Source organism: Mustela erminea, chromosome 11 (genome assembly GCF_009829155.1).
Source record: "Mustela erminea isolate mMusErm1 chromosome 11, mMusErm1.Pri, whole genome shotgun sequence".
In the NCBI taxonomy this organism is placed as follows: domain Eukaryota; kingdom Metazoa; phylum Chordata; class Mammalia; order Carnivora; family Mustelidae; genus Mustela; species Mustela erminea.
This window is the reverse complement of record NC_045624.1, coordinates 77,763,276-77,783,068: the sequence shown is the minus strand read 5'-3', so window position 1 is coordinate 77,783,068 and position 19,793 is coordinate 77,763,276. Positions and strand designations below refer to the sequence as shown.

Below are 19,793 nucleotides of genomic sequence, written 5' to 3'. Positions count from 1 at the left end.
AGGTCAGAAGTAGTTGAAGTAGTTGACAGGATAATTTCAGGAAGACTGATTCTAGTTTGACAATTATTTTCTTAACTCCCTTCATGGTCTGGAGATGTTCTCAATTTTCAAATTTTAAGGAATGTTTAAAATCAAGACACCATGTCGCAAATGAATTTGGATTGGTTTTCAATCACATATGTAAATTTAATTTTTATAAAATCAGAGGGGCATACTTTAAAATACCACCTGGTATGGATTCTAAATAGCAAGACAAATACAACAGGAACAAATAATTCCTTAAGCTAAGATCATGACAAATGAATGTACAGAGCAAAGAGCTGTGAGAATAACTTTTGGAAAGGACAATATTTTATAACAACATTACTTTTTAAAATTAATTATATTCATCAAAATTAAGTATCTGCATACCAAAAAGTAACATTAAAAGGCATATGTAAGCCATCTGCCTCCTCTTTTGTCCACCTCCAATCTAGTCCCCATAATAAAACATTTCATTTACTTTCTCTTCCTTTTTATATTTCTAAACAATATGAATATACTACTATCTTTGAAAACAGAATTTACAAATATTTTCATTGAATTCCCATTTACAGAAGTTGACAATCTAAATTTCTGATGCCAACTCTTTCCCTCCAATCAAGATCCTAATGTAGTAATAACACACCCATTTTTATGAACACTATATTCAGTGACTCCATTATTTTCAAAACGTAAATATTCTTTCCTACTGAGAAAAGTAATTTTCAGGAAAACATTATACTTTTTTTCTTGAAAAAAACCTGTTTCTTTTATTGATAATTTCCTAGTTATGACATATGCTTAGTTTCAAAATCATGATCGTCTTTTTTTTTTTTTTTCTTAAGATTTTATTTATTTAATTGACACAGAGAGAGAGAGAGAGAGAGAGACAGCGAGAGAGGGAACACAAGCAGGGGAGTGAGAGAAGAAGAAGCAGGCTTCCCACCGCTGAGCAGGGGGCCCGATGTGGGGCTCAATCCCAGGACCCTGGGATCATGACCTGAGCTGAAGGCAGACGCTTAATGACTGAGCTATCCAGGTGCCCCAAAATCATGATTAAATCTTTCCACACTTTCTGAAAAGTGCCTCCATAAAATTTTCATATGAAATTCTGTCAGATCATCTTTTTTGTTTTTCTCCTGGAGACATCTCAACTGGGCCCTTTCTTCTCCCCACAGATTGGATGGTCTGTTCTCTCCCCTGATGGACAGCTTTTTCAAACTTCCTTCCACCTCTCTCTTATAACGAATCCCACCTTTCCTAGATCCTGTGTCTTCCTCCTTGGTTTATCTTCTTAACTTTGGTGAGCACATCTCCAGAACCTTCTTAAGAAAGGGTGACTGAGACTTAAATTTTTGAAACTTTCCATGGGTGAAAATCCCTCTAATTATTACAATAGGTGGGCTAAATACAGAATTCTGGGTTGAATAGCATTCACTCTCAGTGATCTGAAGCACACGAACATGACATTCCAGCTTTCAAAGTCATGACTGAGAAGTCTCATGCCATTGTATCCCCAACCTTTGAATATGTCTTTATTTTTTCTGGAAGTTATTTGAATCACCTCTTCACTCTTGCTATTATGAAGTTTAAAATAATTGCAGTGACTACATCTTGGATTTTGTTTGTTTGTTGCTGTTTTTCATTTATCATGCTAGGTACTCAGTGTGATATCTGATCTAAAATTTAATTTCCATTAATCCAAAAAAACTTTAGTTTTGTTTTTCACTCCCAACAAACAGAGGTCAATTCCTGGTAGAATTTTTCTCTAGGTTTCTCCAGAAAATGTCCTCTATTCACATGCTCAAGGAAGATATTCTTGGTAGAGGTGTCCAGAGACTTTGCATTAAAATATGCACACAGACTTCCAAAAGAGAGATTAAAAATACAGTCATAGAATAATGTTTTCCTGAATTTCAAGTCATATTCATAGGCATAAGCATTGAAATAATGTTTTCCATTTATAGTTTCCTATAAGTTTTTGTCTCACAAATTGCTAGAACTCTGCTGATGACTTTGAATAAAATACCTAAAACTGCACTGCCTCTATCAAATCACAGTTCAGAATTTCCAATAACCTGTTTGATACTGTAGTTTTCCCCCCAATCAACTGATCTTACTGAGTTTGATGACTTAACAACATGACTTAGTTCCCAGGCTCAAAAAATCAGAATCCTTTTTAGTTCTCCTTCCTTGGTCCCTTACTCTTTTTTCCTGTATTTAAATAATTGGTACTTCTTTTTTTTTTTTTTTTTTTTAAGATTTTATTTATTTATTTGACAGAGAGAAAGATCACAAGTAGGCAGAGAGGTAGACAGAGAGAGAGGGAAAAACAGGCTCCCTGCTGAGCAGACAGCCTGATGCAGGGCTTGATCCCAGGACCCTGAGATCCTGACCTGAGCTGAAGGCAGAGGCTTAACCCATTGAGCCACCCAGGCGCCCCAATAATCGGTACTTCTAAGTCTATTTCACTTCCCTCCCACCAACACCCAACTAAATTTAGTCTTACAGATTCGATCATGCAAATTTTTTATTCTTCCTCCTCAAATATTTATTCCTATTGTCAGTCAAGCCAAGATCCCCAACTGACTCATAAACAACTTTGTTCTATGCCTTCCTCCTTCACCAGTCTCTACCGCATGATGTTGTCTATTTTGTCTTTCCTCCTAAATCACAATTAAGTTAGGTCATGACCAAAATCCTCCAGTGTCAATATATAATTCATTAAATAAAGTCTGAGTTTTGTCCAATGTTCGAAGTTCCATTTCATACCCAACCTTATTCAAAATTCTTCAACAACATTTATTTTAAAATTATCCTAATCTTACAGCATTAATATATTTGCAATTACTTTGTCCCTTAAAAAAAAAAAAAAAAAAAGTAGAAGCCCTTGTAGATAAGAATAATGTCTAAATCAATGCTGTAATTTATGGCCACTTCTTGCACATAAGAAGTCTAATAAACACTTAACAATCAATTTTTCAAACTAGTGATTCTTATGTGTGTTGGTTTACCTAGCTTCCATCTAAATCAGAATTTATGGGCTTATTAATAATTTAGAGAGGTTAATGTACCATTAGAAGACCTAACTGTGGCTCTAATGCTTTGCAGTCATTAAAGGTTCCTGTTGTTATCTCCAAATGCTTGGGGGTGAGGGGAGGGTAAAGAGAAGGAGGTCTGAAACAGAACACTCTAGAACAGGGCTTCTTAAGATTTAACATGCTTTCAAGTCAGCTAGGATTCTTGTTTCTCATTTAGAAGAGGGCGAGGGGCTAGGATTATTTACTTCTAACAAGCTACCAGATTATGCTGATGCTACGGATCCTTGAACAAAAGCTGGAGCAGAAAAGCTAAAGTGCAAAGTGAACCCACTGCACTGAAGAGAAGAGCTAGACCCCTCCCTCTTCACACTAGAGTTTCTTGCAAACACTTGGAACATGACATGTGTTAGTTTATGCAAGATGGCCAGATTTTTTTTCCCCCTTTACAATTCTACCTTGGTCAAATCTGCACATCCCTAATTTATTCTAAATTAGCCTAACTTAAATTATAACCAACTTAATTGCTATAAGTAATAAATGACCTGCTTGGTTTAAATCAATGATATGTGAACTATTCCCCCTCAGTTTTCTCTTACAAAGTAAGGAAGTACCTGTACTTCATATGCATTAACCGGAAGGAAGATGCAAAAATGACAAATAATGATTCATTCTTGACTTTTAAGCAAATTTCCTGTTAAATGCAGCAGCAGAAATCCTACCAGAGATGCCTTAACGTAATTGTATTTGTAAAGACCTTCCATTTTTACTTCAGTTAATTCAGTAATATGTTGCTTGGACTCTCTTTGAAACCTGTCATGATATTCATTTTGTGCTCTGTAAAGCTCAAGGAGCTTTTCCTCTTTTATTTAATTTGATCCTGAAGGAGAACCAGAGGATTATCACCATTTTCCAGATGAGAAAAACTAGACTCAGAAAGAGCAAATCATCGTTCTAATGAACAGTACATGCCAGAGAAACAGCTAAAATCAAGGTCTTCTGAAGTGAAGCCCTGTCAACCACTACAGCTATATTTTATATTTGAAGATTTAGCATTTATTTAGAAAAACGAGATTCTTTTTCAAAACAACTCTACTTATATTTTTACGGAATGTACCCACAGACAAGTTCTATTGCTTCTTCCACTTCATCATTCCACTGCGATTACTAAAATATTTATCTTACTTTCTTGACTGTGTCTGGCTCACTGTAGCTTCAGACAAACCTCTTTATGAGTGAGTATCTCTCTTTGGAAGTAAAAAACACTTAGTTCTAATTTATGCCTCTTTTAATTAATAGGATTAAATCAGCATGTTTAAAGGACTCTTACAAAAATGCAAAATATATATTACAACTTCTTAAGAAGCAGAGAGGCAATTTATCAAATTTTCTGTGAAAAGAAAGACATTAATTTTTAAAATGACCTTGAATTTATATTTTTACACATGTACTGAAAGAAGATCATTGTAAAAATTTCTTTAATAAGATCCAAAAAATTAGAGCTAAATTTTAGGTAAGCAAAATCCTAAAACAAGCAGTGGCATATACAAAATTTTATCTCCTTAATAATTCATGGAATAGTAAATCAACCATATATAACATCTGTTTAAAAGGAACTTTTTTAACCAAAAAAGAGCTGACTGGGTTTAATCCTGGAAAAAAATTGCCTTTACTTAAGCAATGACCATCCTAAAGTCCCTTCCAGGCTTACGCATAGCCAAAGACACACCCGAAGTGTCTCAGGATGTAGCTCTCTTTTACCCTGCTCGGAGGATATTGCTGACCTCAGCGATATTTACACATCTTCTTAATTCCAAGAATGCTTTTTTGTGTGATACTTCTATGAAAATATTACGTCTTATGTTGTACCTTACACTACTGTGTAACTTCCATCATTTTGTGAACCTCCACAATCAATGTTTAGAACAGTACTCAAATACAGTATTAAATAGATTTTAATTATTATTAATTATTAGGCTTGGATGCAGGCAAACTGTAGTATAAATACCATTGAACTGAAAAGCAGGAGACAGGGATCAGTTTTTGTTGTTGTTTTTTAATTATCTCTTATGTGACCTTGGGATTGTTATCTTATGTTCCTGGAGTTTTCTATCCAAATCAATAAACATATATATTACTTATAACCTATAACACTGTATCTAACTGAACACATTCCTCCTTAAACAGTTCTCTATCTGTTTGCCCTCTGTTTCCATCTAAATAATAGCTGATATCAACAATGACCCAGATAATAGTTCATTATGCAAAATAAGCCAGTTTCATTAACATTTGTTCTAAAAGTAGCCTGGGGCTCCTAGGTGGCTTAGTCAGTTAAGCATCAGATTCTTGATCTCAGCATTGTGAGTTCAAGCACCACACTGGGCTCTACGCTGGACAGGAAGCCTACTTAAAAAATAAAATAAAATAAAAAACATAAAAGTAGCCTGTTTTAGAGAAAAGAATGGTGTTTCATCAATGTTTTCTTCAGTAAGGTATGGATTATCTCACATCTCTTCTGAATCATGGATTATTTCTCTCCTAGATTATTTCAACTAAAATATAATTATGATGTTATTTAGTTCACAAAAAAACCCAAATCTCTTGATTTTATTTTCCTTCTGGCTACAACTGCCCATGTCTCCATTACAGAAAAAAATCCTTTAAAGAATTATCTATAATTGTCTACAGTCCCTGAGCCAATGCTCTTAAGTATCCATCCTAACTGCCTTGGCTTTCCCACTCAACGACACTGCCTTTATCAAGGTCAACAGTGAACTCTTATTGAATTTAATGTTAATTTTTACTTGTTATCTTTGAAAACACATTAGCTGAATATGACACTGCTGATAATCCCTTTTCCTTTACTTTCTTCATTGACTTCCTGTGTCCTATAACTACTGATTTTTCTCCTACATGGGCACTTCTTTTCAGTTCACTTTGATGCTCATCATTCTTTTCTCTACTTTCCTTGCTTGAGAGATTCCCAGAACTCAATCCTTCAAATTCTTCTATGTCTCTTAGTTATCTTTTAGAGTCTCATAGATTTAAAATTTTCTATAGGCTAACTGCCAAATTCATATCCCCAATCATATGTCCCATGAACTCTAGCAATTATATACTCAAATGCCTTCCTGTCATCTTACTTAGACATCTAGTAGTCTTGTCTTCTCAAACAAATATGTCCACTTGATTTCCCTCCAAAATCTACTTCCTTCATAGTCTTCTCTATTTCAATTAATGGTATCTCCATCCTTAAGTTAAAACAAAACAAAAAAGATGGAGTCAGATTTGACTCCTCTGTCTTTTACTTTATATTTTATCCATCAAAAAATCCTGTTGGCTCTACCTACATATCATCCTCTTTTCCTACCTCATTGAAACCTCATTGATCTGGCCCAAAGACCATCATTTTTCACCTGCATCATTACAACATGTCTATTTCCCTGAATTCTCCCTTTTGGTGTATTTACAACACAGAAACCAGAATGATCCGATAACAATGAGTCAGATTGTGTCACCTTTGTGCCAAAATTCCCCAGTGTGATTTCCATAACACTCAGACTAAAAGCCAATATTTTAACAATGACAACAGTGGAAGGATCTAATCCTTTTTCCTCCTATTAACGCTCTGATTTTGTCAAACGTTTTCCCCCATCCAACTGTTTTTCAGCCATACTGTCTTCCTTAGGATCCTTAAACATGGCAGACACATTTTCACCTCATAATCTTTGCATTTGATGTTCCTTTTGTGAAAAAATATTGCTTTCCCAAGTATACCCATAATTTTAACAACAATTTCTTTAAGTACTAGTGAAAATATCACTCTCCCAGTGAGATCTTTTTCTTACCACCATACTTGACTACCACACCCCCACCATTCTTTAGCTAACTTTCCTGATTCATTTCTCTCCATAGCATTTTTCATCTTCTATTTTGCTATGCAATGTACTTATGTATGGTCTGATTTTCCATATCAGCGTATAAACCACATGATGACAGGGATTTTGGCCTCTTCTGTTTGCTGCCAGAACAAGGCCAGAAATGTAATGGGCACTCAGAAACTATTGTTATTAACTGTTGACAGTTAAATATCACATACACAGCAAGATTATCCTTGAACTCTTAAAACTACAGAAGCCCAACAGGCGCAATTTAGAGAAAATACATCTGGGAAAACAAGTGACCCCATTCAAATATGGCACATCTCCTAAACTTAAACCATCAATGACTTGCTTTATAGAAAAATACATGTATTACATGAGAATTCTTACTATAAGATTGATAATGTTTGTTCACTAAATACTTAGGGAGAGGTATTCAGAGCAAGCCAGCTTCTTTTCCCATGAACTTGACAACAAAAATGCCCACTTTAGATTGCATCATGTGGTCTGAACCCCTGAGTGATTTTATGATTCATTTTAACCCACTCTGAGGGCTACCAACCAATCAATGACATTACTCTTATCAAGGCCAACAATGATCTTTTTAACTGTAAGGGCTTATTACCTACTAGAAGACCATAATAGTAAAAATACTGGAAAGTACCTTTAATAAATTTACAATCTTTGTGTGGTACTTAACTGAAGGAAACCAACTCTAGTAGAAAATGGTTTGGGACTAAGTGGAAGCTATTTTAATATATGTGGTAAACAAGAGGGATCTATATATCTTTCAAAGTTGTTTCCAGAAGGAAATCATTGGTCTGCAACCATTCATGTGGAGCAGGATAATAACATTTCACAAAAAATAATAACTGACAGCATTTATTAAATGCTTACTATACCAAACACTGTTTGAGGTGCTTTACATGGGTGAACACACCTTAACAATATCCTGATTGGAATTAAATAAATTAATGCATTTAGATTTGCTGTAACACTTACTGTGTTATGAATAAGAAAAGGGCAGAACAGAAAATAAACATCCAGATATCTCACAACTAGTAGTAGGAACAGTTAAAACTAAGCAGTTTGGCTTTCTTCACTGTTAAATCATGCTGACTCAAGATAATAGAATTAATGTTAGACTACTCAAATCAAATAAGTTACATGGGTTAAAAAACCATGAATCTCTTCCCGAGACACATGCTACATTAGCTAAATAAAGTAATTTATAAAAAAAAGAAAAGTATACAGATTAATCCACTCATTTCTCAGAAGATTCCAACAAAACAAAGAACCATTCTATTAAATACATTGTTTTAGTTAAACAATAGAAGAAAAACTTCTAAAGGTGATTTTAAGTTTTTCTTGTCTATGAAAATACATATAAGTTTTGGAGGATCAAAAACTTATACTTTGATAGTTATTGAGAACATATTGCCCAAAAAGTTAATGGTGAAAACTTATATATATTTTTGTATCTTGATATCTGCATTCCTGAATAATGTTTCTCTCAAGAACACCAGGTAGCAAAAGCCTGGACCTTGAACTGCAGAGATAAAAACCACAACTTAATTTTGCCATGTAATACACACTTCTTGTTTGGGGACAAGGCCTTCAGGCTCTGAGTCTCAGAGCTTCTTATCTAAAAGATAGGTACAAAAACAATGGTTTTCACGGTATCCTAAAACAGATACAATAAAGTCCAAGAGGATCCTTGGAGCCTGTCACTCTCTTGTTTTATATTCTTCATTGCACTTCCCATTATTTGAGATGATATTCATTTATTTGATTACCTGTTCTTTGTCTCCTCATCTGAAAAAGAAATTCAAAGGGAACTGCGACTTTTCTTGGACCTATTAAACATAGTGATTGCACCATACATATTTGCAGAATGAGTAAATATATGGTAAATACTAAGTGGGTTAGTTTCCCTCCTCATGTCTAATACTTGGGAGTTCAGTGTTGACTAGCTGGTGTTTTGTGGGTTTACTGTGATTCTTTGAGATAGCAAGAGTTTTAGGGTAAAAATTTTCAAATGGAATTGATAGCTGAATTCTCTTTATGCCAGGTTCAAAAGGATGTGGTAAGAAAAAAGACTATATGAGATACATGCATATACATGTATCATATATATATACACGTGTGTAACATATATCATAAGACATTCACATGTAAATTAGTACTAAAATCTAAACTAAGGAAAGGAAAAAGAAAGGCTAAAGAGACTATACAAAAAAGAAAAAAAGTATAAAAAAAACCTACAATTCATCGTAAGAAATGAGACTTTGTATATTAATTTTCATTTTTCTTCTCCTATTTCAAAGTTTTTGTCCATTTCTCTTTTATCTGTGTTACTTATATCATTTACTCATTTCCCAGACAAATAACATCACAGATACTAATGATTTCTGGGTATAAATATCCTTAAGTCAAAAAAGTTCCTTCACAGTGATTGTGAAATACAGAATGTTTACACTATGACAGGACTGAAATCCATTATCTCTCAAAAGTTATTTTTACTGCATCTGAAGTATAAACTGTACACATATGTATCACTGTGAGAAGCCCACCTTGTGGGACAAAATATATATAATAAACTTATAACATGAAATCCAGAAATATAGAACATCCTCATCTTCAAGGTTCCTTACTTGTTATTTAAGAAGCAGATTTAGTAAGCATAATGTGCAAGAATTCAAAATATGCAACTCAAGGGAAATCTCTTTACAAAACAATAGAACCAAACAAGCTCCTGTGGATTCAGAAGTTCAAAGCTAAGTCTTTATCAAAGAGCATTCTTTGGATAAAATGGTTATTACATTTTCTCTTGGCCTTTAAGAAATCCCTCAAAATAATCTTTCAGCTGTTCCAAGTAGCTAGCTCTACTGATACTGGCTGCATCTCTGGTCAGCATCTAAGGAAGCACGAACCACGGAAAGCAAAGAAGACAAAGCTAAGTCTGCGACCATAAAAGTTATTTTTGAAAACAAAATTAATTTTTCACTTTAGCTGATTTTTCTAACCTCACATTCTGGCAGTGTTTTAATGCCCAAAGCACAAACTTTAGACTCTCCCAGAGCTATCTAAGCCATGGGTGGTACTGGCTGATCTCAATTCATTAGTCAGGTTCAGAAGAGAAGGAAAATGCCAAGAGAGACTTATGATCATTATCTCAGAAGCACGAATGTGGTTTACAGGCAATTTCCGTCACTATAACCCCAAACTGGCAGGAATTTTGTATGTCATAACTATTTATTCTGGAATAGCCCACTTAAAAATAGTGGGATTTGACCTACTTGCTTCCAAAACTCTCAGATATGGTATAGAAAAGGTAGACAGGGAAGCTGTTCACATGCTTGGAAGTGGGTGGGAAATATGGAGATGGTAAGGCAGAACAGATGATTTCCAAAGAGAAGATGCCATATTCATTAAAGTGGAAAGAGGAGTGCCCTGTATGGGTTGTGAACGTTTCTCCTAGGAAAGATGAACAGTAGTTATTCATATGGGGAGCTAGTAGGGGCCTCTGTGTGTGTGTGTGTGTGTGTGTGTGTGTGTGTGTGTGTGTGAGGGTGGGTCGGGAGATATATGTAATTCCTATCCTACATTCAATCTTTGCTACTGCTTACCAGACTTCGACATGTAAATTACCTAAATGTAGAGAAAAACCGAAAAAATATAACAGTAGGCGCTGAGAGGAGTAACAGTCGATACAGAGATAAGGAAAACAAGATTTTGAACACATAGGGTTGATTCCAAGTCCAAAAACATATCCATAAAAAAAAAAAAGAACAAAACCAAAAAACCTCTAACTAGATGAACTAACTAGTAGCAGCTGTATGGAATTAATTAATGATGTTTTTCTATCTGTAGAGATCGATTTATTTTCCAATGATCAATTACCACATTTGGGCTAATATTTTACAACGACTCATATGAAACTGTGATTATGATCTAAATGATCGCAATGACAATCTATTTTTTCCCCATACTTTATCAAAAGGCACAACATCTCACAAGTCTGTAGATCTCTTTTGGCCACCCAGTGATCTTAAATAGAGCATCTGTCCTTCTTCAATTCTTAACTCTGTTAATTTTGACAACTGGAAATCATACCATCAGTCAAATAGGAACATGGTGCTGCTGTCAATCAATTTTCCAGTTCACTCTGGTCTGTAAGTGCCTCAGTGAAGAACAGCTAGTGACCATGGCCTAAGAAACTGGATCAGGCACCTGGGCTCCATGCAGCATGAAGCTGACATCAGGGGCTGTGTCATGACTATGTCTGAGACTCTGGCAAATTTTTCAGTTTCTCAGTACCTCCACATCCTCACATAAGGGACGGGGACGGTAATAATCCCCACCACACCGGGTGCTGGTGAAGATGAAATGACAACACACCGTCCTTATACCAATGCTTTGCTCATAATGAATCACCAGTGACTGTTAACTATTATAGGTTCTTTGCAAGCCTGATTTCTTTTGCATTGTTCACAGATTATCAATGCAATGTTCTTTTTTGATTTTTATTTATTTGTTTGACAGAGAGAGATCACAAGTAGGCAGAGAGGCAGACAGCGAGAGAGGAAGGGAAGCAGGCTCCCCGCCGAGCAGAGAGCCCGACGCGGTGCTCAATCCCAGGACCCCGGGACCATGACCTGAGCCGAAGGCAGAGGCTTAACCCACTGAGCCATCCAGGGGCCCCATCAATGCAATGTTCTAATCTTATTCATCGTATCATGGGAACCAGAAAGCATCCCCTTTTTTCCCCTTCAATCTCTTTATTTTCAAACTTTCTGCATCTCTCTTTCTCCCTCTCTCTCTTTTTCCATTGTTTGGAGTTTAATATTTGTTTTCTGTTCCTTTTCTTAAGGTGAATTTTGAATACAGACAAATGAACAAATCTGACTTGTGCATATGATGGGTTGTGAAAAAAGCCACATAATTGAGTAATTACAATCCCTTATCAGGATAGAGAACTCTTTCATAATCCCAGAAAGTTGTCCCTCATATCTCTTCCTTGTTAATCCCCCCTCACCCATACAAAGGCAAAGTTCTGGTTTTTTTTTCCTTTTTTTAACCTGTTTTAAAAATCCTAGAAAAATATAAAAACTCAAAAATAATATATTACCTTAACTCTTTAATTCATGAGATATAAATTCCAAATAAATATCAACATATGAAATGTATAATGGGTATAATGTTAATTCCATTTCCATTTCCATTCAACATCAAGTTAGGTTTTATTACTGATATTTCATCTGGTTTCAGAAAGTAAATTGTCTTAAAGATTAGTGAATATTAAAACCACAGGCATAATTTTTTCCTCCCAAGTTCAGAATAAAGGAGTATAAGTCCCCTACATTCCTCTCATTACTGGAAGTATGAAAGAACCCAAGAAAAGAAATATCTTCAAGCATAAAATTTGACATGCCCTCCCTTTCTCTGTGAATATTTGTCTGTCTATGTATACACACAAACATATGCATACATAAGATGACTAAATATAACTCATATAAACTTTGCTTTTATATTAATTTAAATATTTAAAAAATTACCTTAGCATATTTCATTTCTTAAATAGTTTTTCATCTCTATATTTCAAGCCTTTCACAGGATCTTTTTAAAATAGTAAATACACATATGTTTGAGATCTTGAAGGTACCTTACTATGATAATCTTTTTAAAGATATCTTACTGTGTTTAAATATAAATTGTCTCAAACTAGAGATAAACTAATTAGCATGAGCCACATGAAATTAATGTTTTTTATTTTTAGGGACTGACTTGTTTTAATACAAAACTGATTATAACCTACAGACCAAAATCTCCTAATTATGCTAATCAGTAGTTGATTACTATAAATAATTAGCTGAAAAGTGTACACAAACACCTTTGGCATAATTTTCCTCATAAAAATAAAAAAATAATTGGGCTTTGTGTTTTATAATAATAATTTTATTAACTGATGTCAGTACTATAAACATTTCACTGAAGTCAGTATGCATTTCTAAATAAAAGAAATACAGTAACCAAAAAGACAATCTGAAGAACATTTATACACTTACCTTTGTAAGTCAGCTTGAGTCGTGGAATATTTTGCTTAGAAGTTCCAATGACTGGAAGAAACAGCATGGTCATGCTTAGTATCATCAAGGCATGGAAAAGGTGAAAATCGTGGCTTCTGAATTTCGGTCTCTCAGTTTTATTAGCAGTCATGATGAAAACAATGACCTCTTTCAAATGGTGTTAATTTAATCTAAAAAATAAGAAAGTCGCTATTAATACAGCAGTTTATAGATTTTCCTAGACTTATTAAGTTATAATTTTCTGAATGTGTATAGTTTTTTAAAAAATAATTTTTGTTTAGATCTTGCATATTGTTATAAGGGAAATAAATCAGAAATAAATAATAAAACTTAGGTCTGCCTTTACTCAGATACAGAGATCAAGACATAACTAAATTTCAACTATTTAGGATGATTAACATTTCTTCCTCCATTAAAGTTTGTCTGTTTGTTCTAACATAAATGCAGAAGGATCCAACTCTTTCTAACTTGATGAGGTCTTTACTCAGATAGGAATACTAGTAGAAACCCATCCTTTCCCCAAATCATTCCCAAGGAAAAAAGATGTCTAAGCAAAAACAAATAAAAGCTGTTATTTTCAGGGAGTTCATTTCTTGTTTCTGATATAAAGATGTTTTAAAAGTCTACTTAAGGGGCGCCTGGGTGACCCAGTCCATTAAGCATCTGTCTTCGGCACAGGTCACAATCCCAGCATCCTTGGATTGAGTCCCGTGTCAGGCTCCCTGTTCCATTGAAAGCTGGCTTCTCCCTCTCCCTGTGCTGCTCCCCGCTGATTGTGCTGTCTCTCAAATAAAGAAATAAAATCTTTAAAAAAAATAAAAATAAAAATTCACTTTAAATTGGAAAAAATAGGAATGATTAGGTCGGGCCACCACCACAGATTTTAGGACTGGGATGATGCAATCTTACCCACACCGTATATACTATTCCAAACAGGGCAATACTGAAGAAAAACAAACTAATATAAAAGGGCTGATAAAAGAGAGGAAATTGTTGTTAACTAGGCTGCCACAAATAAGCTGCCTTGGTTGTCTTTTTCTGTTTTTGATCATGACCTGAGCCGAAGTCAGACTGCTTCTAACTGACTGAGCCACCCATGCACCCCAGTTGTCTTTGTTAAGACATGGAATAAACTAAAACACATATATCAAACTAAGACTGATAATTATAATTACAAATAATAGTCATCAAATATTTATATGTACCAGATACTTTTTGTTTTAAAGTGCTTTCCATAAATGAAATGACTTAATGCTGTTAAATTAACTAAACAAAGGAGGCCATTAGACTCAGGTGGCTTTGATGAGGTTTGGCCTCCTTAAGCAAATGGAAATCTAAGTCAATAAATGCATCAAAATCATAAAATCAAAGCTTTAGGGATAACCAATCGCAAACAACCAATAGACTTTAGGCTACAGCTGATTCTTTCTTTGCTTCTGCACTTTCCACACACAAGTCTGTCCCTGACTCCTGAAGGCAAAGCTTTGCTAACCACTTCCAGTTTGGCCCTACATGACTGGAATCAATTTTTGCATAAAAAAACTTAAAGTTTTAAAATGTCTCAGTCTATCTTTTAATAATGCTACTACAGCCATGAAGGATGGATATTTACCTCATTTTACAGATGAGGAAACTGAGGTACAGAGTTAAATGGTTCTCCTAAGGTCACATGGCATATAAGAAGTAGATATAAATACGTGGTCAGGACTTGAGTTAGAGTTGGCCTCTTAAACCCCTAAGTCTTTGGGTGCTTTTCAGTATGATAGAACATGTGATCTTCAACTTTTGCAGTCTTCAACTTCTCTTCTTTCTCCACAAAGTTACCACTGCCTTTTTGTTTTTTTTTTTAAACATATAATGTATTATTTGCTTCAGGGGTACAGGTCTGTGAATCATCAGTCTTACACATTTCACAGCACTCACCATAGTACATACCATCCCCAGTGTCCATAACCCAGCCACCTATCTTTCCCTCCCACCCCCCAGCAACCCTCAGTTTGTTTCCCGAGATTAAGAGTCTCTTAGGGTTTATCTCTCTCTCCAGTCCCACCTTATTTCATTTTTTTCCCTCCCTACCCCCATGACCCCCTGCCCTGCCTCTCAAATTCTTCATATCAGAGAGATCATATGATAATTGTCTTTCTCTGATTGACTTCTTTTGCTCAGCATAATATCCTCTAGTTACATCCACGTCATTGCAAATGGCAAGACTCTGGGGGGTTTTGATGGCTGCATAGTATTCCATTGTATATACCCCACAGAAAGAATCTTGCTATTCTTACTTCCCAGAAAGATTTCAGATATAGTACCTGCTTTAACTTCTGTCCAAATAATTTCTGTGCTTTCTTGGTAATAGCTGTAGCTATAATAAAAACATCTTTAAAAAATTACCTTAAGTAATTTTCTTATTATTTATTATTAAAGTATTCTCTGTTTATATGGTTTAGTTTTAAGCAAAGGTGTAATATGAGTGAACTTTCTTATGAAAGATCAACTCTTTAGTAAATGCCTATGCATATCAGGGATCTAGTTACTTTGAATCTCAGAAGTCAGGATCAATCTGGGAAAATGAATTAAAATAAAATTTAGGGATGTACTGATTTATTTTTATACATGACAAGCATTTTAAGGACAGACAACAAATTTTATGTTTCATGAAATGTTAAATATGAATGCTAAATAAATTATATTTTATACATATTTTTAAATATATATTTATATTATAATAATTTAATTATCTTCAAAGATACCAACAGGAAGTACCTAGCTATTCTGTCTTGTGTGTAATCTGTGCATATTTAATTCTTTGATTTAGAAAATTACTGAATATGTGAATAATCAAGGTAATTTAGACACTAATTTAACTGTGGCACCTGGGTGGCTCACTCAGTTAAGCATCCTACTTGATTTTAGCTCTGGTTGTGATCTCAGGGTTCTGGGATCCAACCCCAAATTGGGCTCCATACTCAGCAGGGAATCTGCTTGAAGATCCTCTTCCTCTGCCTTTCCCTTTGCCCCTCCCAAACCTCTCCCCAACAACCTCCACTCATACATATTCTCCCTCTCTAAAATAAATTATAAATATTTTTAAAAAGTATATTATACTAAATATGCCACATATGAGATATTATATTCACATTGACTTGACATTCCTTGAGCAATATTAATTAAATATAATTTGAGAGAAAACAGAAATGTCCTTCTAACCAAAAAGATCTATGCCATCAATAGCAGTCCATGAAAATTTTAATTTTTAAAATTTCACTAATGTATAAAATAAAACACTAACAAAGTCCTTCTTTATATATTTAAAATAAGTTCTTAAAAAATAAATAATTGCAAAAATAAATAAATAAATAAATTGCATTATTTTAAAGGTAGTAGAAGAAAATGTCTGTTACTGCCACAAAACAGTCATTTTAGCTGCTCCACAGGAAAATTTATCAAGATTAGTTTTAAATTATGTACATTTTAAGTTACTCAATCTCTTCAGAAATGAATCTTGCAATCTTTCAATTTGTCATTTATACCAGTAAAAAATAGATACATTCTATTTTTGACTTACAGGTCCTCCTTAAAAACTTACTACTTTTATGCAAATAAGAACATACCTACAAGAATATATATGTAACAGTCATTAAGATCACAGCTGGTCCCCAACCATTTATTAAGATGAGGAAAAAAAATAAGACTCTTCTCTGAAAGTAGTTGATTACATATGAATAAGTAAAGCACCATGAAATGATTTCTAAAATCAAGATAATTATGGGATGCTATGGAAGATAGCTCAAAGGAGTATCATATAGATTTAAGCAAGACAAGGATAGTTGCACAGAGGCCACTGAAAGGAGAATGGAAAGCAAAAAGAGATAGTTTCAGAGGACAGTGATAACTCATTAACGGTTCTTGAAAAGCCAGAGCATTATAGACTTGGTTAGACTGCTATGACGAGAAGGGATAGAATAGCATAATCCAGAAAGGTGGAAGAGAGAGGACACCAAAGATGAACTTGACCTAACTGCTAAATGTGTCTGATGCCTGTTCTGATACCTAATATATTATGACTCAAATAATGCCATTACTCCACACTGCCTCTGATATTAGATCATATGTGCTGATTCTACGCATATTCACCAGCGACTCTAATCCCATTTGGCTGTTCCTTTCATTTTTCCCTTTATCTACACGTTAGCCAGAATATGGGTACTAATTGCAGAAGATCCATAGCTTTGGCATACACACATGTATTCCTTCACTTATCCTTCCTCCTACTTCCTATACCCTCCCCCAACCAAAAAAAAAAAGGAAAGGTGAATGGAATATAGAATTTAAGTATATTAAACTTCTCATTAGGTTTAGTTTTTCTGAGATTCTGGACATGTGAAATACTACCTTTTTCTTCATGACATGCAACAAGGCATGTAATGCGAACGTATGTTTAGGTACACAGGCAAAAGAGAGGGAACTTTCCATGTGTGCATTTTATTAGCAATAATGACCTCAGTACAGGACCTTTCTTGGGAATTAATGACCAGTTGGGGTTAATGGCCCTTGGCTCTGTATTGAGATATCTACTCCTCCAACTGATCATTAATCGCTAAGACGTGCCCTGTGCCTCCAACACTATAACTTAAGAAGATTGATGTTTTGGTTTTCAATGAACAGTAGTCATACTGTTCCTTGTAACCCAACTCATTAATACTGTTAAATAAGTTAAAAATCAAAGTGCCGTTTTCCTGGCTACATGACATTCCGGTAAGTGCATGCACGTGTTCTTACATATGCTAAGGGTGAAAGACAAAATAAAACAAAAATCCTGAAACTGCCGGAACTTGTTTTTTTTAAACTTTAAATATTTTTCTACTATAAAACAGTCACTCTCTATAATCTGCTGTTCCTGATTCATTGTTTTTCTTCCCAACAATCCTCTGAATTCAATAGTTAATCTTTTAATTGAGGTAATTTATGGGTTAAATGGAGAGCCAACAACCTCTCCACTAATCTATTGATGTTTTGCCATCTTCCTTCCAGTGGATGTGGATGTGTGTGTGTGTGTGTTATGTATGCACACGTGTGTGTCCTGCATCTGGGAGGAATTACAGAGAGAAGTAGGTGTGATTTAACCTAAAGTGGGTGGATTTAGTGAATTGCATAGGTTATACTGCATGCTACTGTCTGTAACAAGCTCGACCTGGAGCCAATTAACTGAATGTAATCTATTCCAGATGTTCACTGGAACAAACAGCACTCTTGGGGATCTTCAGATGTGGAGCCAATGGAGAGTGTTCTGATTATGAGAGATTTTTACACACTGTTCCACTAAATCAGAGATCCAAATGCATAATCTAACATTCAAGAAGGCCTTGTGCCATTTCCCAAAGGAATACAAAGAGTCCAGGGCTTACTGGATGGATAGTAAGTCATCAAAAATATTATTTGAGGAGCAAGGGATATAAAATTTTATATGTGAATTTCATTGAGTTGCCTTATTTACTTATATCCGTCTATTCCAAGTGTCATTAAGATAATGTATAATTATGGTGAAAAATATATTCTATGCATAGGACAAAAATTTAAATAGGTAAGTCTTGAGACTAAAAATCTGAACACATAGGTTCAGGACTTTTTCTCAGAGGTGTGTGTGTGTGTGTGCGCGCGCATGTGTGTGTTGGGGAAAGAGGCAAAGAATCCTTGATTTTTTAATTTATAAAGGGTTATTGGTTCCTCATACCTTCGTGGTACACATAAGGTCACTTGAAACTTTTTTACTCATTCAAGAGACATGAGGAATCATGACTACACACAAATTAGTAGTATTAAGTGTATAGGCTTACTTTGGCTTAATTGTAGCTCATACTTTTGAATCACTATTTGATTAGATGGTTTTTCTGTAGGATACACAAAACTGATAAAATATTAGTAACACGACTTCATGGTAAGGATGGGGACAAGAAACTAGACAGAAATTATAGAAGAGACTTGAGAGTCAAAGAGACAATATAGGCAAACAAAGAGAAGCTTTTTGTTTGCGGAGGGCTATCTTATATTCCATGGATCAAGTACAATGATAACAAAGAAGAATGCAAGTGGTATGTATGAAGATCCACTAGGATAGGCGCTTGGAATGCTAAAACTTTCATGTACATGTATTTTATCTCATCCTTTCTAAATTTCTTTTTGCATGTTTTCTAATGTATCTAATATCTTACTACTTAGCACAGTCAGGGGTATGAAATCACTGTGCAAGTGTATAGTACTCTCACCACTGACTAGAATTTATGGGGCAGAAAGTTTTCATTGAAAAATTTTAACTATTAATGGGCTTCATTGTTTTAAGAAGTCAGGAATTCCTCAACGATTAGTATATTCCCATGGAGTCTGAGAGACCATCTGATGTTTTTAGACATCATGAAGAACATTTAATTAAATGTTAATTACTTCCTTACATCCTTATGGATATTTCACCATATACCAAACTAAACATGAATAGCATCAGTAATCAGCTATAAAGTTGAGCTGAATTCTTTGTAAGTAAAGATACACTACAGTAGTTACATTTTTATTTGCTGGGGTTTAATCACAATGTCTACATTTCTAAAATACACTGAAAACATTTCGTATAAATACCTGCTCAACAAAGCCCTTTTGTTACATGTTACTTGGGTTTACATGTCTTAAAAGCTTGTACTTACAGCCACATCAAATTATATAGGATCTCAGCCCTAATGAATCCAGTTCAACAGAAGATAATAGTAAAACTTCAG

At 34.6% G+C, this 19,793-nt stretch overlaps 1 protein-coding gene across 4 annotated transcripts in view; it reads right to left on the bottom strand.

Moving 5' to 3' along the window:
* SEMA3D (semaphorin 3D) overlaps positions 1-19,793 on the bottom strand; it is a 201,910-nt gene that overhangs the window by 114,202 nt on the left and 67,915 nt on the right. For all 4 annotated transcript variants that reach the window (XM_032304901.1, XM_032304902.1, XM_032304903.1 and 1 more), the window contains one exon: positions 13,009-13,199. In XM_032304901.1, the coding sequence (XP_032160792.1) occupies positions 13,009-13,159 (151 nt within the window). In that variant the 5' untranslated portion in view covers positions 13,160-13,199. The remainder of the gene's footprint in view (positions 1-13,008; positions 13,200-19,793) is intronic.